At 39.8% G+C, this 27,066-nt stretch overlaps 1 protein-coding gene across 4 annotated transcripts in view; it reads right to left on the bottom strand.

Annotated features, from left to right (window-relative positions):
- Window positions 1-27,066, bottom strand: part of UBAP1 (ubiquitin associated protein 1) — a 67,157-nt gene that overhangs the window by 7,583 nt on the left and 32,508 nt on the right. For 2 of the 4 annotated variants that reach the window (XM_043453010.1, XM_043453011.1), the window contains exons 2-4: window positions 17,514-17,554; window positions 9,812-9,936; window positions 2,139-3,062 (exon numbers count right to left, since the gene is read on the bottom strand). In XM_043453010.1, coding sequence (XP_043308945.1) covers window positions 2,139-3,062; window positions 9,812-9,936; window positions 17,514-17,547 — 1,083 coding nt within the window. In that variant the 5' untranslated portion in view covers window positions 17,548-17,554. Of the gene's footprint in view, window positions 1-2,138; window positions 3,063-9,811; window positions 9,937-17,513; window positions 17,555-22,928; window positions 22,951-27,066 lie in introns of those variants that run through there. The other 2 variants (XM_043453012.1, XM_043453013.1) reach the window with 2 other exon arrangements.

Raw genomic sequence — 27,066 nt, 5'->3', positions numbered from 1 at the left:
CCTACCTCCAGTCACTGTCTTGAAGAGAAGTGCTTCTCTCACCAGGAAAAGGTCCTAACTAGCAGTTTCAAAGACTCACTAAGATAGAAAGCCAGGATGGAACTAGGCTTTGCTCCCTAGGAGTAAGGGTCTCAACTTCCTTAAAAGATCACCACGACTCCATCTCTATTTAAAGCTACCCCCAGAGGGCAGCAAATCCCCAGTCCAGGATGAAGCAGGGACCCTCGTACCCTAAAATGGATGGGCCCAAAAGAAACTGCACAATCAGATGTGTCAAAGAATGATGAGTGTTCTGGTTTGAGACATACCCTCTGCAATTAGTTCACTGGCTTTGGTCTCTTTAACACTCTTTAAGTTAGATGGGAGTGAGAGTGGGGGATGGTGGTGGCTGAGGATCCCTAACCGTCTGGAGTGTTTTTAATTTCTCTAAAGCATACAATGAATTAGGGAGCGGAGAGGAGTATCCTGCTGACCAGAGTCCAACCACAAACCAGGGGGATTCAGGATAAGGCCCATGCTAAGAGATGTTACAGGCTTCACTGGGTACTTCAACAGTAAAGAATCCACCTGCCAATGCAGAAGACACGAGTTCCATCCCTGGGTCGGGAAGATCCCCTGGAAAAGGAAATAGCAACCCACTCCAGTATTCTTGCCTGGGAAATCGCATGGACTTCAGGAGCCTGGTGAGCTACAGTCCTTGGGGTCGCAAAGAGGCAGACATGACTGAGCAACTAAACAAAAACAAGAGATGTTTACGCACTCTACCGAGTTTCTCTGGGCCAAGGTCCATGGACATTTACAGGCAGCAGTAAGCTCTCTGACAATGGAAGCACTCACACAGAAACAAACATTTACCAAGAACGTTACTGCTGGGAACTTGCACTCTTTCTGAGGCAGGCCAAAGCTCATCTTTTCTACCAGCTAAGAGCAGGCTGATTATGGTCTCAGAGATATCCGATCAATACAGTCAGGCTTCCTGACTCTAAATACTGCCTTGATATGCTGTTATTTAAAAATCTGAACTGGTGTAACAAAAGTTCTTGGGCTTCTATGACTTCTATTCTATAATACAATAACATATTGTTCTGTGCTGCTGAAACAACCACATAAAGTAACCTCCCTGTATATGCAACTTCTCTGTGTGACCAAATCAGATTTCCTTCAAGGTGATACAGTTCAGCTCAGTCGCTGAGTCGTGTCCAACTCTTTGCGACCCCATGAACTGTAGCACACCAGGCCTCCCTGTCCATCGGCAACTCCCAGCGCTTGCTCAAACTCATGTCCATCGAGTCGGTGATGCCATCCAACCATCTCATCCTCTGTTGTTCCCTTCTCCTCCTGCCTTCAGTCTTTCCCAGTATCAGCGTCTTTTCCAACGAGTCAGTTCTTCACATGAGGTGGCCAAACTCAAGATGACACAAGTTACAATTTTTTCTATCAATCCACCCTTCAACACTAAATCTGTTCCAGTCTTCCCCTCTCCCTCCTTTGGAGAAAACTGCATCATTCTTAGTAGTAAGCCAAAAAAAAGTAATTGCAGTATTAAAATCCACAGGTTTAAAAATGGCAAACTTCCAATGCCAATTTCAACCTTTGGCTCAAACTTCCCATTACTAAAGTACCACCTAGTCTGAAGAAACATAACCCCAAATCAGTCAAACACACAGGAGCCAGCTTCAGGGCAGAATGAGATGAGAGGAGGGAGGACAGGGAAGTAGGGAGAAGATAAAATAAGGAGTACCAAGCAAGTGTAAAAAAAAATTAAGAAAGTCAACAGGAAAAAGTAAAAAAGCACAAAGAGAGCAAACCTTTAAAAAATGCAAACACAAGACATGGCAGCATGGGAAAAAAACAAACTGATTAGGCAGGAAAACATCATTCACATGCTACCCATTATCTTTTGGAAGGAAAAGATTAAAAAGACAGGGAGGAAAAAATCATTACCAGGTTAGGTGCAAAGCTAATCATCTCTGTCCTCAGAAAAATACTCAGAACTACATGTACTTAATGTAATCAAGGTCACTTTGGTCATGCCCCATCCTTCCCTAAATCCTGAAAAGAAGAATGTGAGGGTGGCAACTGCTGGGTAGGATTTAGAAATCTGTGGCGCTGAGACGCAGGGGATTTAAAAGGCTTACCGTGGGACGCGTATTTGGAGGTGCTGATTCCTCTGTGCACACAGACAAGACAGACAGGGAAGGCGTCTGGGGAGGGGTCAGGGTTGGCACCTCTGCGCCACTGTCCAAGTTCAAAGCTGAAAGCCCAAGGGTAGGATGCCCATTGAGCTCACTGGCATTGCTTTGGGTGGAAGGCTTTAGGGAATTCCGGAACGTGCCACTGCGGAGGCAGGATGTGCTATGGAAAGTGCTTGCCATCTTGGGTGTCTTCTGACTGCTGTCATCAGAGTCAAGTTTGGGGAAGGACAAGGACTTGATATTGCTTACTGCAGGAATGGGGGGCAGGGACACTTTGGAAGACAGCGACATCTTTTCACAGCTACCCAGCTGTGGTAAGGTTACAAAGCCATTGGGTTTATGAAGAGGCTTGAAATCTAGGGTGGCCCGCTCCAGAGAGGCCAGGACCTCCTCCTCCTGTAACACAGACCCAGAGCCGCCTCGAGGCAAGTTACTGTCCAACAACTGGGCCATAATGGGTCCACTGGTTCCCACCAGAATGTTTCTCAGCTCTTCCTTCTCATCAATAGTTTTTAACTCCAGATTATCAAATGGGTCTTCTTCACACTCGAAGTCAGCAGGATTGAAGTCCGCCTTCGTGTGGGGCGGGCTGAGGACCTTCTGCTTCGCGGCGCTGCTGCTGACCCGGGTCGGGGTGAGGATGCTGTTGTGCTGTAAGCTGGCGAGGATGGGGTTGATAGGAGGCGGCATGGAGGCTGCGCTGTGGGTCCTGGAGAAGCTCATTTTGCTGTCACCCTCGGGGCCACTCTGAGAATTCACTTTAGCTTCTGCTTCCTCAGCCTTGCGCTCTGCTTCCCACTGGGCTTCTTGGATCTTCTTAATGTCTTCAGCCCACTCAATGGTTTTCTTTTCCAAGGAGAAGTCATACTGCAAAGATATATCAGAAAAAGGTGTGAACCCAGGTGGCCATCCCTCCCCCACCGAATTCACCTTCTTCCTCACCTTGGCACAAGGGAACTGGACAAGGCGGCATTTAAGGTGCACGGGGGGATCCCACCTCAGGAAACCCAAGACTTCCTAAGCTTGTAAGATTTCATCAGACTTTGCTCCCTGGTTACACACAGAACTTATTGAGGAAGGCCTCCCACCATCTCTAACCATATACCCAGGTCATATGTACCTTGCTGCTTCCTTGCTCCTCTCCCGTCAGGCCCTTTCCCTTCCTAGAGTTCTTCACTGGAGGCTCCGGCAGAACTCAGCCAGCTCCTCTGTGAGGCTCTCCTGATGGCCCGTTCCTTCCTCTGAACTCTTACAGTGTTTGTCTCTACCATGTGATGCTGAGCACGTGTGACCACACGGAGCTTTAATCTTTCTCTAAAACATTTCCCCAACATTGTCACAAGCCTCTTGTGGGCAGCAACTGGGCTTCAGACCCTCTTAAGATCTCTGTTATCTAACACAATGTCCTATGTGCTCAATACTAACAACAGGCCCTAGTATTTAAGAAGCACTTACAAGGTGCCATGCATGATTCTAAGCACTTTTTATGTATTAGTTCTCTAGATTTCTCAACATTACAATAGCTATGCTCAAGGTCATGATGCTGCTAAGTGGTTGAGCCTGGATCTGAACCCAGGCAGTGACAATATATTCTATGCTCTAAACCACTAACAAATTACAATGAACAAATTGTACTCTAACTGTAGGAAAAGTGCTTATTAAGAAATCTAGACATATTCAAATTAAGATTTTTATAGCGCAAACTCAACAAAAACAAACCACCTCATAAAAATATGGCCAGAGGATCTGAGTAGAATCTTCCAAAGAAGCCATACAGATGGACAGAGGCACATGAAAAGATGTTCAGTATCACTAATTATTAGGGAAATGCAAATCAAAACTACAATAAGGTATCACCTCACGCCCCTTAAAATGTCTACTATCAAAAAGGCAAGAAATAGCAAGTGCTGGAGAGAACATGGGGAAAAAGGGACCTTCACACATATTGTTGGTGGGAGTGTAAACTGGCACAGCCACTGTGGAAAACAGTATGGAAACTTCTCAAAAGAATTACCATATGATCCAGCAATTCCACTTCTGGGTATTTATCCAAAGAAGACACAAAGACCAATTCAAAAAGATATAGGCACTCCTGTGTTCATCACTATTCACAATACCAAGACACAGATACAATCTACATGCCCATCAATGGATAAATGGATAAAGATGATGTGGGGGAGGGGTGTGTGTTTATGTATGTACATGTGTGTGTGCAACACACACACACAAAAACACAAACAACATGAAATTAAAGAAAGATGAAATTCTGTCATTTGCAACAACACGGACAGATCTTGATGACATTATACTAAGTGAAGTAAGTCAGAAAGTGAAAGATAAATACTGCATGATTCCACATGTATACACACACAAGCATACAAAACAAGAACACAGAGAGAAAACAGGTCAGTTATGAGCCGAGGGACAAAAATTGAGTAAAGAAGATCAGCAGTGTAGTGAGAGATGGAAATGAAATTCTGGTGGTAAGGGTGCTACAGTGTATACCTGTCAAAACATAATGCTATATACATGAAACTTCCACAATGTTACAAATCACTGTTACCTCAATTTTCTAAAAAAAAGATTTTACAGTATAAACTGCACAAAAATTCACTTCGAGGTTCCTTCATAGCTTTACGCATTGTTCAGTCACTAGGTCGTGTCTGACTCTTTGTAACCCCATGGACTACAGTACACCAGGTTTCCCTGTCCTTCACTATCTCCCAGAATTTGTCAAATTCATGTTTGTTGAGTGGGTGACACCATCAAACCATCTCCTCCTCTGTCACCCTCTTCTCCTCCTGCCTTCAATCTTTCTCTCCCAGCATGAGGGTCTTTTCCAAAGAGTCGGCTCTTTGCAGCAGGTGGCCAAAGTACTGGCGCTTCAGCTTCAGCTATCAGTTCTTCGAATGAATATTCAAGATGGATTTCCTCTAGGATTGACTGGTTTTATCTCCCTGCTGTCCAAGGTACTCTCAAGAGTTTCAGCACTACAGTTCAAAAGCATCAATTCTTCAGCACTCAGCCTTCTTTATGGTCCAACTCTTACATCCACACCTGACTTGGAAAAACCACAGCTTTGACTATACAGACCTTTGTCAGCAAAGTGATGTCTCTGCTTTTTCATATGCAGTCTAGGTGGGTCATAGCTTTTCTTCTAAGGAGCGTCTTTTAATTTCATGGCTGCAGTCACTGTCCACAGTGATTTTGGAGCCCAAGAAAATAAAAATTGTCACTGTTTCCACTTGCAGCTTCAAGTATAGATCAATTTATAAAAATTTCATTTGTATACTTGGAAAAAATTACCTATTAAACAAAATTCACCTAGAACAGGAGTAAAAACCTCTGGTGTTCACCCTAAGGCAACAAAGCTGAACAGTGTGTCTGGAGACACAGTGAGAGTAAAGAGGAGAAAGAGAGAGGAAAGAGGCCTACCATGACGAGTCTCAGAGCAGAAAACACACAGTAGAAGAAAGTAGTTTCATCCCTAAACCTTTCAGCTGCAACCACCACAAGAGGAGCCTGGAAACGCACATGTCCAGAAGTTCATTTACACACTCCTGAGTCAGTTACTGAGCCTCAGAAAAACACTTGGGGTATCACAGGGCTTCCTTTCTACCTCTAACGGAACAGTGAGAAAACAGCACTGGCCAAAGGTTGATGCTTCTAACTAGGGAGGAAATCCAATTGTGCAACTGGTTTCCCCCACCAAAAACAGGTGTGACCAACTTCCCACTGCCTGTAAACACAGGTCTCTGAAGTTTTACTCCCAAAAGCAACTGGAAATTTCTTCCCTCTGTAATAAAACCTTGAGATTTTTTTTTTAAGTTGCCAAAGTAATGTAGAATACTTGGAACATAGTTAAAAAAAAAAAAAAACAGAAAAAATTAGGAGAATTATTATAGTGAAAAAGAATGTGATTTTTGAGTGTGCAATAATAATAACAGCATCTAATACTTATGGAGTACTAGAAATCAGAGGGAGAAGGCAACGGCAACCCACTCCAGTACTCTCGCCTGGAAAATCCCATGGACAGAGGAGCCTGGTGGGCTGCAGTCCATGGGGTCGCAAAGAGTCGGACATGACTGAGTGACTTCACTTTCACTTCTCACTTTCATGCATTGGAGAAGGAAATGGCAACCCACTCCAGTGTTCTTGCCTGGAGAATCCCAGGGACGGGGGAGCCTGGTGGGGGCCGTCTATGGGGTCACACAGAGTCGGACACAACTGAAGCGACTTAGCAGCAGCAGCAAGAATCAGAATAAGCATTATAAATGCACTATTTTACTTAATGCTTATAACAATCTTATAAGATTACACAGCTATTACATGGCAATTCCAGCCCATGAATCAGTGAACCAGAGTCTGCTCTAAGCGTGACACTAAGGGCCACCCTCCACTATGTGGCCACCACTACTGTTTCATTTTCAATGAAAACTGTCTGGGCCTGGGTGCAAGGTCTCCATATGATTTACTGACTCGCTTTGATGACTTTTAATCTGAAACCCAAGGGCAAATATGAAAAACGTACACGAAGCTTCAAGCTACCTGTTTAGGGCTCTAGGTCTGACTCCTTTCTGGATAGAGAGGGAGCAGCACAAACACCACAGCCCAACCTCCTCCCGGAGAGCGGAGGCAGTCGAAGTTTAAGGGAGCTATCTGCAGTTAGAGAACAAAAACACTTCAGCTAGCCCACACAGGAACGGAGCTTGGAGCCTTGATCTCCTCTTTTGTCATTAGTGGGCACTGTGAGTATGGCAGGCAAAGAACCAGGCACTCCTTAGGGCTTCACGCAGATCAAACAGAAAATTCCTAGTAAAGCCTACAGTGGCAACAAATGTGGGATTCTAAACACATTTTCTGAATGATTCAATGAGGCAGTGAATAATATGAGAACTACTGAAATAAAATGCAGGCGTTATTTAACTCATGTTGCTAATAATGTCCTGCACACGGGGTACTATTTACTGAGTATTTGTTGCTGCCGATAAAAAAGCCACCAGGCAAACAGAACAAGGTGAAACTTCATACGGGAAACTGCCGTCTCTTCTGGCCCAACAAATTCTCCATACCAAAGGAGGATCAGTTCAGTATACAAAAACAGGTAAGATATTCAACGTTACCTGAAACTAGGGAAACGCACATCAAAACCACCATAAAAGAGGGACTCCCCTAGCAGTCTGGTGGTTAAGACGCACTGCTTCCACTGCAGGGGATGCAGGTTTGATGCCAGGTCAGCAAACTAGGCCCACATGCCACATCGTGAGGCCAAAAAGAAGAAAAAAAACCATGAAGCCACTGCACACCCATAAGGATGTACATAACCAAAAAGACAGATGATAACAAAAGTTGGCAAGGATATGCAGAAACTGGAAACTTCATGCAGTGTAGGAAGGATTATAAACTGGTATGGCCACTTTGGAAAACAGTCTGGCAATTTCTCAAAAGGTAAAACACAGTTAATATATGATCCAGCAATTCCTCTCCTATGTGCAAACCCAAGAAAACTGAAAGCATTTGGGTCTGCACAAAAACCTGTATACAAACATTCACAGCAGTATTGTTCCTAAAAGCCAAGAAACTGTAAACCGTCAAAGATGTCTATCAACTGTGGACTTCCCTGGAGCTCCAATGGTTAAGACTCCTAGCTTCCACTGCAGGGGACACAGGTTCAACACCTGGTCAGGGAACTAAGATCCCACATGCCGCTCAGTACAACCAAAAAAAAAAGTTTATCACCTGATGAATGAATAAACAAACGGTCGTATATCAACACAATGGAATTATTCAGCTAAAAAATCAACGGGTAAAACTTGAAAACATCATGTTACATAAAATAAACCTATCACATACGTATTTATACACTGTCATATATAAAAGACTAAATATTGTATTACTCCATTTATATGATATTCCAGAATAGACAAATTCATGAAGACAGAAAGCAGATTTAGTGGTTGCCAGGGTTTGATGGGAGGGGGAAATAGGGAGTGACTACTAATATACACTGGATTTCTTTTCAGGGTGATAAAAATGTTCTGGAATTAGATGGTGGTAATGGACATGAGCTTGCGTAAACTCCGGGAGTTGGTGATGGACAGGGAGGCCTGGCGTGCTGCGATTCATGGGGTCGCAAAGAGTCGGACACGACTGAGCGACTGAACTGAACTGAATGGTTATACAACTCCAAATATAATAATAAAAAGACTCCACTTATTTGCATACCTTAAAAGGGAAAATTCTGTGGTATGTGAATTATTAATCAATAAAGCTATTATTTAAAAATGTAACAAGTTCTCCCACTATGATTACTCCCTACTAAAGACCAGAAGAAAAAAAAGAAGTTTTTATTACTGTTTTTTGGCTGTGCCATGCCACTTGTAGGATCTTAGTTCCCCAACCGGGGATGGAACCCAGGTGCTCAGCAGTGAAAGCACAGAACAATAATAACCACTGGATCGCCAGGGAATTCCCAAGTCTTTTTTTCTCCCAAAGAACACACTTTAGCGTAACATGGTAATGCTTCAGTAAATTCCCCGTCTTTGCCAAGAAGTTGTATTTTAAAAATCTAAAGTCACAGAAGTAAGTATCTGGGTGAGTGGTGTACCCTTCTGTTTTTCCATGTAACTTCTCTAAACTGTAAGCTCCTGAGGACAGCGGAAGGCATCTGTCCATCCTGAGCCGCAGCAGAGTGTCCCTCAAAGGCAGGCATTCAGCAAGTGTAGGAAGTCACATAGCATGCGGGCATTTGCTGCTTTCAAGGTATAATTTTATACACTTATATATAACTGAGCTTTAGAGATGCAAGGACTGAAAAAGAAGCTATTGCAGGAATGGCATTTAAGCACAGTCTAGAAGAATAGATTTTTAACAGGCAGACCACTTTCAGTATAATGAGAAAGAGGAGACGATTTCGAGCGGATATAAGCACTCATGAGAAAAGCGTAATACAGACAAGCAGTGCATGTAGTACATCTGACAAACCGCCAGTGTCCTGGTTTGGAGCGAGTGTGGGGGAGGTGATAAGCTAGGGTACTCGACCATAACCTTATGTTGAGACTTGATTCAGTAAGGGTTGGTGAATCATTGGAAGTTCTTATATTCAGGAATATTATTCTAGAAACAATATGAAAAATAGAAGGAGAATTCTGTAAACTCCTCTGTAAGCAGAGGAGCCCATTAAAGAGACTACGGAAATAGCCCAGGTGAAAAACTAAAGTAAGGATAAACTAAATGGCAAAGGGGCGACACAGCAGAGAGAAAATATCACGGAACTTGAGGGACCAAGAAGGTAATGAGCACACTCAGAGAAGGAAAGAGGAGCAGCAAGTCAGGTGAGCAATAGGAATTTGTGTTGGGCAAGGTACAGAACCCCAGGAACATACAAACAGAGTATACAAGATCTGTAAAAGATATATAAACACATACGGAGGTGTTGGGGGGGTTGGGCACATGTGCATGCCTGTGTGTGAGAGACAATGGGAGCCAAGCAATAACAGGAGCTATCAGAAACATAAATAAGAGAAGGTTTTTTTTTTTTCTATTGCACTATACATCAAATTCTTACTCCTTAAAATTTTAAATGTACTAAACTTTAACTAAAAATAACCACTTACCTGTACTTCTCTGACAACCTGCAAACAATCAGGCAAGGAGAAGCCAATAGGAAGACCAACTTTAGCTGGTGTTTTGAATTTGTCTCCTATCTTAAATGGGACATCATCAAGGTAACTGAAAGTCCCTACAATCAAAAATAAAGTAGAAAATATCAGCAAAGAACTTATTATTTGTTTTTGTATAATCTTATGTCTAGGATACAACATTAATTTATGCTATCCTAAGACTAGAAGTTACAGAGTTCCTTCTCTGACTGCTTACCTTCTTCTGACCCTAGATCTCTAAGGAAGAACTCCCACTTGAGGCTACTTGATTTTACTTTGGTTGGGAAGATCCCCTGGAGGAGGGCATGGCAACCTACTCGTTTTCTTGCCTGGAGAATCGGCATGGACAGAGGAGCCTGACAGGCTACAGTCCATAGGGTCGAAAAGAGCAGGACAGCGACTTAGCAAGCACGAATACTTGGCACAAACGCCAAAGTACTCACAGCAACCTAAAAGGCCTCCCCAAACGCCCATTTCCTCTCTCGCCCTCAACTCCTGGCTTACTGCACTAGGTCACAGTGATTCTCTATTCCTCAACCATGACGTGGTCAAAATTACCTCAAAAAATCTGCACTGGCTGCTCCCTCTATCTGGAATGCTCTTCCCTCAGATAGTCACATGGCTTACTCCTTCACCTCCTTCAAGTCTTTGCTCAAATGTCCCTTTCTAAGTGAGGCTTACCCTGACCACCCTTTAAAAAATTACACCCACATCCTAACCACAGTAATGTCACATCACTATCTATGTTTCTCCATAGCACTTATTACCTTCTAACATATTATGTAATTTTCATTTTAATTGTATTTATTGTCTGTCTTGCCCAATAGAGTACGAGTAACTTGCAAGTATTTAAGTTTTATTTACTGATGTAGTCTCAAAACCTACAGTGCTGCCCAGCACATATAAGGCACTTATTAAACACTGCTGAACTGATGACAGAATCTTGACAGAATCTCCACAAAAGAACCTCTTTGGTTAGGCTTTCTCTACTCCAGTAAGGATCATTTTTTAATTAACACGTAGAACTACTCTAGAAAAAATTTTTAAGTGATATTTTGGAGATGTGGAAGGAAAACCAGACAAGACCAGGGGAATCAGATGAGGATTATCAGGAGACACAAACCATACAAAACTGAACTGCTTTTAGCTCCCTAAATGTTCTCTGTCCATCACAGATGAGTAATACAGAAAGATGGGACATTATAAACAACTGATAGGATCAGACAAAATGAAGTCGTTCTTGTCTATGAATCTTACTATGTATACACTCCAAATCAGACCATCTTTTCTTTTCTGATCAGGTTTGGGGCTACCTTGCTGGCACAAGTATCAGGGACAATGAAATACAGTTGATAAATTTTGCTTTTTGAATATTAGCAGCTAGTAGAATAAGACTTGTTTCTGGGTCTCACACATGGATATCTTCTGGAGTATTCTCACGGACAGATTAAGACAATTACACATCTTCCATGAAGAGGCTTCTCTTAATAAAAACTCTGTAGATTTCAAGACTTATCAAGGTCAAGATATATTTGTAATCTTGTCATCATTCCCATTTCCCAAGAGCAGCAGACACTGCTCTGATATACCTGAAACCTCCAACAGAAAGAAGGCTCCTGTTCCTACCCTTGGGGGAGAGTTTCTACCTCTTTCCCATATAACCTTTGGCTAGAATTAAAACATCTTAACTGTCTCTCACTCAGACAGTAGATTAAATCCACAACTGTGTTCAATTTAATAATTTTTCTGAGGCACAAACCATAATTGTTAACCACATTCTCGCAGTTTTCAAATTGGTCATATTTGTATCAGTGTTTTCTCAGGCACCAATGCCTGTCACATTCCCACCCTTATTTACTTGATTAATCATGTCTTGTTCTTTTTAAGAATGAGCTTAAGAAAAACTTCCTTCTCAATCTCAGAACAGGTCTTACCACTCTGCATTGTTAATAGTTTGTTTCCTTATACTCCCTGCCCACCCCCCACCAAAGACTTTGATCAAGACTTTAATCAAATTCCTATCCACATCTCCTAGGCTCAACATAACATCCAGCAGATGAGATCTGCTCAATGAGACTAAAGACCACATGGTCTTATACTTCTCTTGGTATTTATTAAAACTCAAAATGATTTACCTAAAATGGCAAAGCTAGTGATGAAAATGTTTTAACAGATATTCATGCAAGATGTAAGCACATTTGTAAGGCTCTGCAAAAAGTCACAAAAATGTACCAGAGGTACCAAAACAATCAGGTACCATCACAGCTTGCCAACAAAACCCTGGTTACAACACTAAAACCTTCTGCCACTTAAAATGCTTTACAGTACAGAGATCAAAAGCAAGGCTCTTTTTACTTGTAGAGAAGTTTTACCTGTTTTCCATGAAAACAGGTGCTCAGAAGTTACTGAAAGAGTCTACCTTCAGCTAGGTCCCTGATTAACTGGAAACAAAGCTAAACTAGCATTTTCTAAGCAGCACTGGAAAGACTTACAGTCAAGTTAATAATCACAAAACTAAGTCTTCTGTTTAAGAAAATTTTAAGTACACAAAGTAGGTTAATTATATGACACATACATATTTTAAAAATCCTATGTATAATAATACTTACGTGCATATATGATAAACAAATATAAGAAAACCTGTCCACATTAATACTAACAAAATTTTCTTAAATGAATAGTTCTTTTAGAGTTTGGTAATGGGGAGTTGAGGGGGGGAAAACTACAAAAAAAAAGTACTGAAGATATGTGAGCCAAATGATAATATCTTTAAAGAAAGGTGTTCAGTTTCCCTGCACACCTTCCAGTTAGAAAATTATGACAGTGCTGTAGATGCACACAGACGACTTCTATTCTATAAACGGAAGTAGGTCTTGGCTTAGGGACGGACCAGAGCAAGCAGAACACCTTGAAACAACTTCGATTTCCCTTTATTAGCACCAATTACAGGTAACTGGTTTAAAAAGCAGTTTCATTTCACTAACAAAGCCAATGCCCGGGTGATTTAGCACGTTCTCTAACCTTCTGCCCCCTCCCCCAGGCTTTGTTAACAGGGAATGAGTAAACAAGTTTCATGATTATTGGGAGGAGGGGTTAGAGCTAAAAGGCAAAAGGGATTTAAGAGACAGCAACAAAAAGCAACTTTTTGAATAATGGACAGAGATTAGTACAACTGAATGAGGTTGCTTTGAGGATTACAAAGAATATTTTTACAAATATAACCAACTATATACCTTAGGAACTATTCATTTTTAGCCAATATATCAGAATATCTATTTAAAAACATCAATTTCTCTTGTATCTCAATACATTTTATTATTAAATAGATTCAATAAAACCTCAACCACATGGCCAAGAGAATTAAGCACTGTGGCTAACAATTTTCTGGCTCAACCCAAGTACCTTTCAGTTTCATTCTTTATTACTGAAGATCCTCCTAAAACATCTGAGACCATTACCCTCAGTTTCATTTAAAAAAACAAAGTACATCTCTGATGGAGGGGTTGTTCCTTGAGGTCAGTTTCAGTTTCTGCACACTGCTTGCCATTATGCCATGGTAGAAGGAAACAGGCTGAATGTGTAAATGACTCAGGATAAATTCTGAGATGGTTTCATTCTGTTTCCTTTCTTTCCAAATTGCTGATATGTTTATGATCTTGTAATCTGCCTGATTTTCTGAAAAAAATGTAATTCTACATGGGGATAGAAATTCCTAATAGAGGGTAGCAAACAGATTACGCTTAATGCAGATTTGAACTGTGCGTTCAAATTGAAGTTTTTAAAAAAGACTAGATCAAATTTAAAATTAGGTGAAAATGGCAATTCCATTAACCATCGTAACCTTAAAGCTGTAAATCAGGTAGGTTAACAACTGCAAAATCAGATCTATAGATAAATGGAAAGACAAACACACACACATGTACACATACACATATACAATCATATAAGTATCACTACAAGATAAGAAGTCAAAAGAAAAAGTCATTCACACCCTAACAAAAAACAAGATAACCTATAAAATCAGCTTTTTAATATGCAGGGTCTGGCGTTAAATCAAAAATAAGAACAAAAAATCAAGAAAAAGTGATCCATCATCAAAAGAACCCAAATGCAGGGACTGCAAAGATACTGGAATTCTCAGAGAACTTTAAAAAAACTGTAATCAATGTGTTAAAGGATCTAATGGAATAGGTGAATATGTGTGAGCAGATGGGGAATTTAAAAAATGGAAATAAAGAGAGACAAATGGAAACAAATGGAAATTCAGTATGAGAGAATAAAATTTTTGATAGTTCATAAGCCAGGCTATGCTAGTCAGAAGAATATACTCAGAAGAGGAAAGAATTAAAGAACTTGAAATTAGGTCAAAAGAAATTAAAAGAATTAAAACACAAAGAGAAAAAAAAATGGAACAGAGTCTTAAGAGATCTCTGGGACAATAGCAAACAGCCCAATGCGCATGTGGTTAGTCTCAAAAGGCTGAGAGAGATATATGTAGCAAAAGAAATGAGAGAGAAGATAATGGCTGCAAATTTTCAAAAGTAGTAAAAGACATCCAAGAAGTTTAGCTAACTCCAAGCAGGGTGAAAACAGAAAAATCACACCAGGGCACCTCATAGTCGAAATGTTGCAAACAAAAGCTAAAATCTTAAAAGAGGGGAGACGGGCATCATATTATGTACAGAAGAAAATGATAAAAGGATGGTTGACTTCTCTATATTACACTGTTACTTAAAAAACAGCAGTAACACATCAACTTTTAAAACAATCTGTGGACTTCCCTGGCAATTCAGAGTTAAGACTCTGAGCTTCCACTGCAGGGACACAGGTTCCCTTGGTTAGGGAACTAAGATCCCACACGCCACACAGTGTGGCCAAAAAATAAATATATACATTTTTTTCTATCATTCAGCAGAAAAAGTAATTCAGTATCTTAGTAAAAGTAACACAAAGAGCAAAATAAACATTTCTAAAAGTTAGCTAAAAACAGTCATAAATATGACAGCTTGGCCTTTCAAAGGAGGGAGTTTAGTTTTATTAAGCCCAATTACAAAGACATTTTTTTCTCAAATTAGAATCTCAAGGCATTTTTCCAGATACTAAAAAGTCATTTGTTTGTTGAAACATTTTTTTTAAAATCCTTTAAAATTCACTTCTGGAAAATAACTTTTTCTCAGATAAAACAAGTGGAAAATTAATTAAAAATTAAAGACTGACATTCAGAAAGCCCGGCTCTAAACTGAGCCAAAGGTTTGCAATTTGCATAATGTAAGAAAAATATTTTTAAAGGTCTTTGGAAAGTTTCTATATCTCTTATTCTATTATTTAGGTGTATATGGTTACTGATGACAGTGAAAGAAGTTCAATCTCAGCTGAAAAGAAAGAACTTGAAGAAAAATAAAATACTAGTTATAAGACAGCACAGTATAAGATATAGGCAGCCCAAATATTTAAATTTTAAAAAGTATTTTCATATTCAGTCATGAGAGCAGCTGTTACCTCCTTGTGCACACTTCAAATGACCTAGAATTACACACACACACACACACACACACATTATCTAATCCCCAACCAGATAATACCTAACTTAGCGGGGAGCAACCCAGAGGCTCATAAACTAAATGGTGTCAAATCAGATACTCCCTTGACAAGGAGATACAAAAACTTTAGCTATATGATGCTAGCCACTTAAGTTCAAAAATCGAGTATCAAGAAGCAAACATAACTAGGGAGGCCATTTTTGGCCCTGTGCACTCTACACAAGTAGGTCAAGAAAGCAAGTCTATAAACAGAATAAAAATGGAGCACGTCCGCAGAGAAGAGCACAAGAGATGGACAGAGTTGTAGACATGGTTTCCTGGGTTTCTAATTTCAGCCTTGTAAAAGGCCAGGTGGAATCTGATTTCCTGCATTCAGATGCCTACAAGACTGCCTATTAAATATTCTCCACTCATTCGCTTTAATTTCTATTCCTTAAGCTACATGGTATCTAAAAATAAGATTATTTTAAAAACCGAACTAAAGCCACCAAAATTCAAGTAGGAGCTCAGCGAATTAAAGCAGAAGCCAAAGAGAGAAAATCTTCTGAAATTTTACTCAGATAGAATGTCTCATTTAAACGATAATACTTTGGTTAGGAATGTAAAGAGTAGGAAGTCCTTAAAAAATTAATCTTCACTGATCAGAATTATAATCTTCTCTCTAGACTGTTTAGATGGAATACATAATAAACTAAGGTCCAACTTATTTTCACTCCAATGAAAACGGAGTTTCCTTGTTCTTTTCTCTCCTAGGTCTTCCCTCTCTCCTTGGCTCTGTCCTCTCTTTTCCCTTGAAAAAGTGACCCAGAGGCAACTAAGATCTGCCTCTCTATATCATGTGAATACTTTGAAAAAGTCCTGTAATAATCCTTAACGGAGTTAGCTTACCTGGAAGATCTGATGCCTAACCCGTTACACAGAATACAAATTCCAGAGTTTGAATGACTGTTCCAAAAGGATTTAACAAAACATATGCAAGCAATGCATGTAAGCATATGCACAGTGGTGGTTCAAAATATTAAAGCTGTTGCATAAAATATATAAACAAGTTAAAAACCACAGTAACTGTTGTACTACTCTGACTCAGCTAGTGATATTTTGTAGATCAGAAGAGCATAATGATACATGTTGCCATTCAGTCTAACAAATCACTTTTACAATGACATAATTTTTAAAATGGTTTTAAACAGTTTAAATAATAGTTTTAAATAGTTTTAAAACCCCTTTTAAAATAATTGTGTTATCTGGATATTTCTGGTGTTTCCTATCTTTTACTTATGAAAAGATGGTCTAATTTTAACTTCCTAGGTACTTCCATTCCTATCAAATGCAGATAACAAAGTTTATTAATATAATCATTTTGGAAGGTTTTATCTCAGAAAAAGATGATAAAACTATTAGTTATTAAATGCAAAATTGTAATTCCTGTTGGTTAGTTGCTAAGTCGTGTCCAACTCTTTGCCACCACATGGACTGTAGCCTGCCAGGCTCTCTGTGCATGGAATTTCCCAGGTAAGAATACTGGAGTGGGTTGCCATTTCCTTCTCCAGGGGATCCCAACCCAGGGATCAAACCTGTGTCTCCTGCATTGGCAGGAAGATACTTCACTGCTGAGCCACCACAGAAGCCCAGAATTGTCATTACAACTACCAATACTTCTGTAATATCTTGACCTGCTAATCATGCCTCATCTATAGTAAATTACTTCTTTTTATGGGGGGAAAATACCTAAATCAAAACATTATAAAACGTTAAAGGCTTAGAATTGTTCACACCTGATGGAGCAGAGATGGACCAGCGAATAAGAAAGGGCATGGTAACTACTTCAAAATACTGCTGAAGAACAATAAAAACAAACAGGCTCCCTCTCCATCTCCATTAGTTTTGAGTATAATAAACACAATGACACTCAAAAGTTTAACTAGCCATTTGAAGAAATGCTTCAATATTAAAGTTATATGTGAAGTTCTATGGAATGCATATACGCTACACTGTCGTACAACTTTATTTTTCTCAATCGGCTCATTTAAATAAACAAAAAGGGACATTTACTAATGTGATTTCAAATTCTCTGATCAGATCAAAACTTAAACCATAATATCTAACAGTCCACTTACCATGAAAATCTGCACCCAACTTCTTAGAAGCCATTTAGAACCTGAAAAACAAAGAAATATGTCTTAGCCACATTATGCCTCAAGGGGATATAAACAAACCATCATAAGAAAATTTAGATACCAAAAAACCCCAGAAGACTACAGGGTTCCAGGACTGATACAACCTCAAACTTCTCAGTCCCAAAGTCTTAAAAAAGAAAGCAGAAAGGAGGAGAAACCACTTTTCTATACAAAAACAATCCTGTAATCTACATGTTCTGAAAACAAACAAAATATTAGAACAGCAAACTGGCCACTAACCAATTTATATGCAAACTGTCAAAAAAAACCCTTACTAAACACTTATCTTCCTGATATAAACTACAAATGTCAATACTTGGCAGTTTTCTCAAGATTTTTAAACCATCCCATTTAATTCAGTTGTGTAAATACAGACCTTTTATTGACAATGAACTGTAACTGTTAAGACTGACACTTCTGAATTAGGGAGTCGATGACGTTCAATCTTACCTATCTGTCTGACTGTGCTGGCCTCAGCTGCAGCATGCAGAATGTTCGTTCTTCATTGTGGCATGTGAACTCTTAGTTATGGCATGTGGGATCGAGTTCCCTGACCAGAGATTGAACCCGGGCCCCCTGCACACACTGGGAGTACCGAATCTTAGCACCTGGACCACCGTGTACTGTTTTAATTTTGTAAAAAATTCCAAAATGGGGAACCTTCCTGGCAATTCAGTGGTTAAGACTCCAAGCTTCCACCATGGAGGCCAGGCTTTGTTTGATCTCCGGTCAGGGCACTGAGATCCCTCAAGCTGTAATTCCACAGGCTGTGTGTGTGGTGCTGCCCCCAAAAATGTGAAACACGAAAGAGGAAAATCCACAAAACCACACATCTAGCTGAATATTATCTTTGCACTTTGCCCCTACATAAGCAGGTACAAGGTCCTTCTCTTGCACAAACAACCTGAGTTCTCCAATTTAAAGTTTATTTCCCGTGACGCAGTGTTTATACCTTTAACTTAAGACATAAGAATAATGAATTTACAGTATGGTCTCTACCAACCTGCATTACATACAGTACAATGAAAAGCATCATACTCAAAATGATCTGCAGGCATATCCCACTCTACTGCAATTTGATTTTCTGCACAAATTAAAGGTATGCTCAACCTTACATTGAGCAAGTCTAAGGAGTGAGGCGCCATTTTTTCTAAAGTATTTGTTCACCTCACATCTGGTCACATTTAGGTAATTCTCACACTATTTCAAACTTCTTCATTATATTTGTCATGGTGATTAGTGACCTTTGATGCTGTAATTGTTATGGTATTTTTTAGCAATAAAGTATTTCTTAGTTGAGGTATACATATTGTTTTCTTAAATGATACTATTATTGTATACTTGATAGGTTACAGGGTAGTGTAAACATAACTTCTACATGCACAGGACCACCAAAAGCCTGTCTTCTTCAGTGGTCTGGAACCAAACCCAAAATATCTCCGAGGTATGCCTGTATCTTCCACTTAAACTTTTTTTTAAAAGAAGGTAAGAACATCACACTTATCATGTGAAAAATCTGCAGAATTATTAAATCTGTACAGGATTTTAAGAAACTGACAAGTTGATTTTAAAATTTACATGCAGAACTTCCCTGGTGGTACAGTGGGTAAGAATCTGCCTGCCAATGCAGGGACACAGGTTTGATCCCTGGTCTGGGAAGATTCCACAGCCAAGGAGCAGCTAGGCCCCATGGGCCATAACTACTGAAGTCCACGGCTGCAACTATGGAAGCCCACGCGGCTAGAGCCTGTGAGCTGCAAAAGAGACGCCCACACAATGAGAAGCCAGGCACTAGATGAAGAGCAACACCTACCAGCTGCAACTAGAGAAACCCCATACACAGCAACAAAGACCCAGCACAACCAGAAGTATTTTTTAATAATCAATTTTTTAAGTAATAAAATTTACATGTAATGGCAAAGCAAACAGCGAAAACGATTTTGAAAAAGAACAAAGTTGGAGAACTTACCACCTAACTTCAAGTCTTACTATTAAATTATAGTAATTAAGATAGTATGGGGACTTCGCTGGTGGTTCAGTGATTAAGAATCCACCTGCCAACGCTGGGGACACAGGTTTGACCCATGGTCCAGGAACTAAGATCCCACATGCCACGGGGCAACTACCGAGCCCACACAGCACAAGTACTGAGCCCACGAGCTCTAGAGCCCGTGCTCCGCAACGAGAAGCCCACGCGCCACAGCCTGAGAGAAGCTCCCACTGTCGCAACTAGAGAAAGCCCACACCTAACACAGTGAAATGCCTGAGTGCCACAGGAAGTCCCCACACAGCCCAAATTTACAAAATTTTTTTTACAATCTGAAGGATAATAAATTAACTCCCTTTAGTGGGAGAAAAAAAGCAGCTACCAAACCAACAGAACAAACCACTTCCAATAGCCCATTCCTGATTCTAACTTAGCCAAGGCCATCTCATAGAGGCAGTTCTCTAGCTTATTTCACATCCCAACTTATCCGTCCTACATTGATTTAGAAAGTCATACTGTATGTTGTCCTGATGTTCAGGGACCCAACACCGTAGGCAGTGTAGGTGTCCCCACATTAAGACCTACTACTAGCCAGCAAGTGTCATTCAACGGTAGTGTTTAAATGTCAACAGCAAAGAGTTACCACGCCATTTCTATTACTCATAAAAAGTTACTGGTTAATTAACTGCTATGGACTTAACCACAACACTGAGTAGAAGACAAAGGCTGTGCTCAACCCCATTAAGGATAAAAAGTATTATGGAAAAAGCACGCACTCACAGATTTCAAAAGAAGCTATATTTTAGAACATGTGAAAAGAAAAACATTGGAAGGAAATACATTAAAAATATTTAAAGCTAAAAAAAAAAAAATTTAAAGTGGCTGCCTCTAAGTGGTAGCACTGGGAATAATTCATAAAATTTCTCTATAGTTTCTGAACACTCTATGGCAAGCAAGTACTAATTTTATAGTGTCTTTAAAGCTTTACTTTAATAGTTTCAATTTCCAGTATGATGTTGGGATGAAGCATTCTGGTTGCTATTCTACTAGTTAACAGAATTAAAATTTTATAGTATATGGGTCATCAATCTTCAAAGAACCAACAAACCATACTGAAAATGACTTAACTTTTTTTGTATGAACTGAAGACTTCATAGAATCTTACAGGCTTCAATATCATCATAATGTACATAAACCACAACAATACAGGGAGACTTTTAAACCCGGAAGCAAGATTCTTGGCAGCCTCAATCTTCCCACAGAGGCACAGACCAGAAATGAGTTTTTTCTATATCTCTGTTGAAAGCAGGAGAATCTAAGCATCTAGATACTCACAGACAGGTGCAGGAAATTAGTGTTTTCATGTCTGTTCCGAATATTTATTGATATTGACATTATATTCTTCAAATATCAGCTATTTGAAGCAGCAGCTGTTTTTGAGAGGTAAATAGCTTAGCAGAGGCTCTGACTTTTTTTTTGAGGTGATGATTTAATAAATTATTTTGTGAATAAGCTAACATCAGGAATGTCTTAAAGAAGTTCCACCAAATTTAAATGAATTTTTAATGACTTTTTGAAAAAGGTTCGACCAACGACAACGCACAGAATGGGAGAAAATGATCTGCAAATTTGATCTGCAAATCCTCTATCTAATAAGGGAATTTTATCTAGAATATATAAATAACTCTACACTTCAACAATAGAGGCAAATAACCCAATTAGAAAATGGGCAAAAGAATCTGTATAGTCAATTTCCCAGAGAAGATATACAAATGACTAAGAAACACATGAGAAGATGTTTAACACATCGTTATTTGCCAGTCAGGGAAATGCAAATCAAATAACTATACCATTAAAGCACACATATTATCAACAACAAAGCAAAATTTCTCTTAAAGAATAATAAATGAAAATTAAAACACCATACCCCTTTATTACTAGATAAACAATTAGAAAGTATTAAATAAACAAAAAACAATTTAAAATTCTTTAAAATTATGCCTTAATGAAGGTGATAAAACAAATTATCTAGGGGTCTTCTTTAAATATTAAGATAGCTCATGAGTGCAACTCCGATTATATTTCTCACAAACCTTAAGAATATAAGAAATTCATCCATATTTGGTCACTTGAAGAATTTTCCTAATGTCTGCTATGCTATGCTAATCTCTGAAGTATCAAAAGTATTTTAGGGACTTTCCCAGCGGTCCAGTGGTTGGGACTCTGTGTTTCCAATGCAGGGGGCACAGTTGGATTCCTGGTTGGGGAACTAAGATCCCACAGGCTGTACAGCGTGGCCAAAAATAATGTTTCTTAAAAAAAAGAAGCGTTTAATAGCTACTTGGGATCAACTTTCTTTTCCTGGAACATCTGAACAAAATTAAGTGCTATGTGTGCATGTATAGAAGCTTCCACATAAACTTCCTATATGTTAATCATAAGTACTTTTTTGTAACATTTTCGTATAATCTAAATGTTCAATCACAGAAATGATTAAATAATTGGAAATAAAAAAATAGGTTGTGAAGAGTATTCACTAAAAGCATATGAATGATGGGAAATAAATTTTAAATTGTTTTTACAAGTTGAACTGAATTACTTTTACTATGTAAAAAATGTACACAAAATAAGACTGAAAAAAATAAATTTTACCCCAAATGTAAAATTATAAATGTTCCCAGGAGGCAATATATTTATAAGCAATCATAAATTTCCACCAAAATAAATGCTTCTATTAAATATTAAAGGAAAAGTAGAAAGCAGAACAACAACACATTTTTAATTCATAACCTTTACATTAATAAAGTGCAGAACTCCCTCACATGGCCAAGAATTAAAAGCGATGTTCTATTTTACTAGTTCAGTGCCATTTCAGTTCAAATGATACAGGAAGAAAACCTAATAATTTAAATTTTTGAATCACTGATTGAAGATATCTAAGAACAAAGAGAGATGGGGAAACAGGTAACAAGAAGAGAAATAACTGCAGAGAGAGAAAAAGCTAGAGGGGAAGAGGCAGAAGAGATAGAGTAAGGAATGGAAAAAGGGAAAGGTGAAGAGGGTAAGTGAAAGGAGGGAGGTAAGGGTAGGAGACCAGGAGAAGGAAAACATTTTAAGTAAGGCCCAGTCAGCTTCATAAGGGAAAGAAAAAGCCCAAGAGCAATGTAATATTAATGTCCTAAATTTCTTTCCTTTCTTGTACCATCATCAAATTACTACTACAAGAAATTACACTCTACAAACAGCTTCAAAATACACAGCAGCAATTTAATCACTCAGTAAGCTATCCCAGTCACACACAACAATATGAGCTATAATCATCAGGAGTTTCCCAAGATACAAATTAATCAGGAAATTCTCAAACTTACAGAAAAAGAAGGCTTTGGGAACCAGCAAATTGCAAGTCTGAAAACAAAGTTAACAGCCATACAACACATATACGACAAAAATCACGCACGCAGGGGCCTTGACAGTCCAGCGGCTGAGATTCAAGTGTTTGTGACTTCTCGTTTCCACTGCGCAGGGCAGAGACCCAAGCCCTGATCAGAAAGCTAGGAGCCCATATGCCATGCGGTATGGCCAAAAAAGGAAAAAAAAAATCACATGTGTAAATGCCAGTGAAATGTCAATACCAGGCTATCCTATACTCCTGACAAAAAGCTTTCTTTTCTCTCAGTCTCAGAGACATTTTGGGGCCTTAGCTTTTCTCACGGGTAAAATAAAGGTAGTAGACTGAATAATCAACCAAACCTAAATGTACTATAAATCTATAATATTAGAATTAAGGGAAAATATTCAAGATGTCCTTTTAATTATAGGGGACTGGAATGCAAAAGTAGGAAGTCAAGAAACACCTGGAGTAACAGGCAAATTTGACCTTGGAGTACGGAATGAAGCAGGGCAAAGGCTAATCGAGTTTTGCCAAGAGAACACAATGGGTACAGCAAACACCCTCTTTCAACAACACAAGAGAAGACTCTACACATGGACATCACCAGATGGCCAACAATGAAATCAGATTGATTATATTCTTTGCAGCCAAAGATGGAGAAGTTCTATACAGTCAGCAAAAACAAGACGGGGAGCAGACTGTGGCTCAGAACATGAACTCCTTATTGCCAAATTCAGACTTAAACTGGAGAAAGTGGGGAAAACCACTAGACCATTCAGGTATGACATAAATCAAATCCCTTGTGATTATACAGTGGAAGTGAGAAATAGACTTAAGGGACTAGATCTGATAGAGTGCATGATGAACTATGGACAGAGGTTCATGACACTGCACAGGAGACAGGGATCAAGACCATCCCCAAGAAAAAGAAATGCAAAAAGCAAAATGGCTGTCTGAGGAGGCCTTACAAATAACTGTGAAAAGAAGAGAAGCAAAAAGCAAAGGAGAAAAGGAAAGACATACCCATTTGAATGCAGAGTTCCAAAGAATAGTAAGGAGAGATAAGAAAGCCTTCCTCAGGGATCAGTGCAAAGAAATAGAGGAAAACAATAGAATGGCAAAGACTAGAGGTCTCTTGAAGAAAATTAGAGATACCAAGGGAACATTTCATGCAAAGATGGGCTCAATAAAGGACAGAAATGATATGAACCTAACAGAAGCAGAAGATATTAAGAAGAGGTGGCAAGAATACACAGAAAAACTGTACAAAAAAGATCTTCACTACCCAGATAATCACGATGGTGTGATCACTCACCTAGAGCCAGACATCCAGGAATGTGAAGTCAAGTGGGCCTTAGGAAGCAATCATCACTACGAACAAAGCTAGAGGAGGTGATGGAATTTCAGTTGAGCTATTTCAAATCCTAAAAGATGATACTGTGAAAGTGCCGCACACAATAATGTCAGCAAATTTGGAAAACTCAGCAGTGGCCAAAGGACTGAAAAAGGTCAGTTTTCATTCCATTCCCAAAGAAAGGAAATGCCAAAGAATGCTCAAATTACCACACAAGTGCACTCATCTCACACGCTAGTAAAGTAATGCTCAAAATTCTCCAAGCCAGGTTTCAGCAATACGTGAACCATGAACTTCCAGATGTTCAAGCTGGATTTAGAAAAGGCAGAGGAACCAGAGATCAAATTGCCAACATCTGCTGGATTGTAGAAAAAGCAAGAGAGTTCCAGAAAAACATCTATTTCTGCTTTACTGACTGTCAAAGCCTTGGACTGTGTGGATCACAATAAACGGTGGGAAATTCTGAAAGAGATGGGAATGCCAGACCACCTGACCTGCCTCTTGAGAAACCTGTATCAGGTCAGGAAGCAACAGTTAGAACTGGACATGGAACAACAGACTGGTTCCAAATAGGAAAAGGAATACATCAAGGCTGTATATTGTCAGCCTGCTTATTTAACTTATATGCAGAGTACATCATGAGAAATGCCAGACTGGAGGAGTCACAAGCTGGAATCAAGATTACCAGGAGAAATATCAATAACCTCAGATATGCAGATGACACCACCCTTATGGGAGAAAGTAAAGAAGAACTAAAGAGCCTCTTGATGAAAGTGAAAGAAGAGAGTGAAAAAGATGGCTTAAAGCTCAACATTCAGAAAACTAAGATCATGGCATCCGCTCCCATCACTTAATGGCAAATAGATGGAGAAACAGTGGAAACAGTGGCTGACTTTATTTTTGGGGGCTCCAAAATCAATGCGGATGGTGACTGCAGCCATGAAATTAAAAGATGCATGCTCCTTGGAAGGAAAGTTATGACCAACCTAGACAGCACATTAAAAAGCAGAGACATTACTTTGCCAACAAAGGTCCGTCTAGTCAAGGCTATGGTTTTTCCAGTAGTCATGTATGGATGTGAGAGTTGGACTATAAAGAAAGCTGAGAGCAGAAAGATTGATGCTTTTGAACTGTGGTGTTGGAGAAGACTCTTGAGAGTCCCGTGGACTGCAAGGAGATTCAACCAGTCCATCCTAAAGGAGGTCAGTCCTGAGTGTTCACTGGAGGGACTGATGTTGAAGCTGAAACTCCCAATACTTTGGCCACCTGATGCGGAGAGCTGACTCATTTGAAAAGACCCTGATCTTGGGAAAGATTGAAGGCAGGAGGAGAAGGGGACGACAGAGGATGAGATCGTTGGATGGCATCACCAACTCGATGGACATGAGTTTGGGTGAACTCCGGGAGTTGGTGATGGACAGGCAGGCCTGGCACACTGCGGTTCATGGGGTCGCAAAGAGTCGGACATTACTGAGCAACTGAACTGAACTGAAGTCAGTAAGAATACTTGAAAACACACAAATGGTTCTGGGTAACAGACTTCACAGAGGTATAATATAGGTGTTTTACTTTACTGACAAATAAAGAATGGAATTCATGACAGATAGCAGGGGAGGCCTCAGTGAGGGCAGACTGATTTAACACCTGATCCAGAGGTGGACAGCAAAGACAGAGGACAGAGGTTGCAGTGCAGCCTGACCATGGTGGGGAGCAGCGGTGGCAAGCATCAGGGGGAGTGGCAGAGTGAAGCAAAGGGAACCGCACCTCATCGCTGAGGTCCTGGTCACAGGAAGCAGCCACGCAGAGCTGCCTCTGGCCCCTGACATCACAGAACTGGAGTAAACATAGGCCCTTCAGTGTGGCTCCTTTTCCTCAGGGCTGCAGACACTGTGGCCTCCTCCCAGCTTCTCTCCTGTCTGTGGTCTGGCTCCTCTGCTGAGCTGTTAGTGGATCCCTGGAGGGCCCCAGCTACCAGCCTGAGCCATTCCTGCCCAGAATTGCCTGGATCCTGACAGCAGACAGGCCTTGAGCTAAAACCAGACCCTTGCTGTATACACATTCTGTGAAGAACAGCCTGGGCTCTTCCTGAACAAAGAATTATTAAACATTTCCTTTTTTACTTTTTTTGAGGGGGAGGAGCCAGCAAACACACACAGGTGGTCCAAATCCCTCTTCATACAAATAGAAGGCAAAGGAGACATGTTCTAAAGTGCTCCCCCCGAGGGCCACCTGGGCAACCTACAGCCCCCAAAGGGCCCAGGACTAGAGACTCAAATTCTGCTTCTGTTCTGTGGTCAGGCTTCTCTCTGTCTAGCTATAAACAAAGATGAAAACCAAAAAATAAAAAAAAAAAAAAGGAATGCAATCCATGATGAGCCAGCTTTACAAAATGCCTCAAACAACACAGCATCACCACTCATAAAGCACAAACTATAAGAAAAAAATAACTAGGTAGAAATACATAATTTGTAAGATAAATCTAACATATTATGTCAAAAGTAGAATATACCTTTTTAAGTAGCCACGGAACATTTTACAAAAAACCTGAGTAATTATTAGGCCACAAAGAAAATTCCAATGAATTTCAAAAGTCAACAGTAGTACAGCCAATAGTCAAAAGGGAAAAAAATTATAAATTACATCAGAAAATAAAGAAGCCCTACTGCCTGAATTTCTAACTGTCTCTTAAGAAATCATGGCTCAAAGAGGGACCCAGAAGGGAATTCCCTAGCAGTCCCATGGTTAGGACTCCATGCTTCCA

Source organism: Cervus canadensis, chromosome 30 (genome assembly GCF_019320065.1).
Source record: "Cervus canadensis isolate Bull #8, Minnesota chromosome 30, ASM1932006v1, whole genome shotgun sequence".
NCBI classification, from domain to species: domain Eukaryota; kingdom Metazoa; phylum Chordata; class Mammalia; order Artiodactyla; family Cervidae; genus Cervus; species Cervus canadensis.
This window is presented reverse-complemented; position numbering and strand designations above follow the sequence as displayed.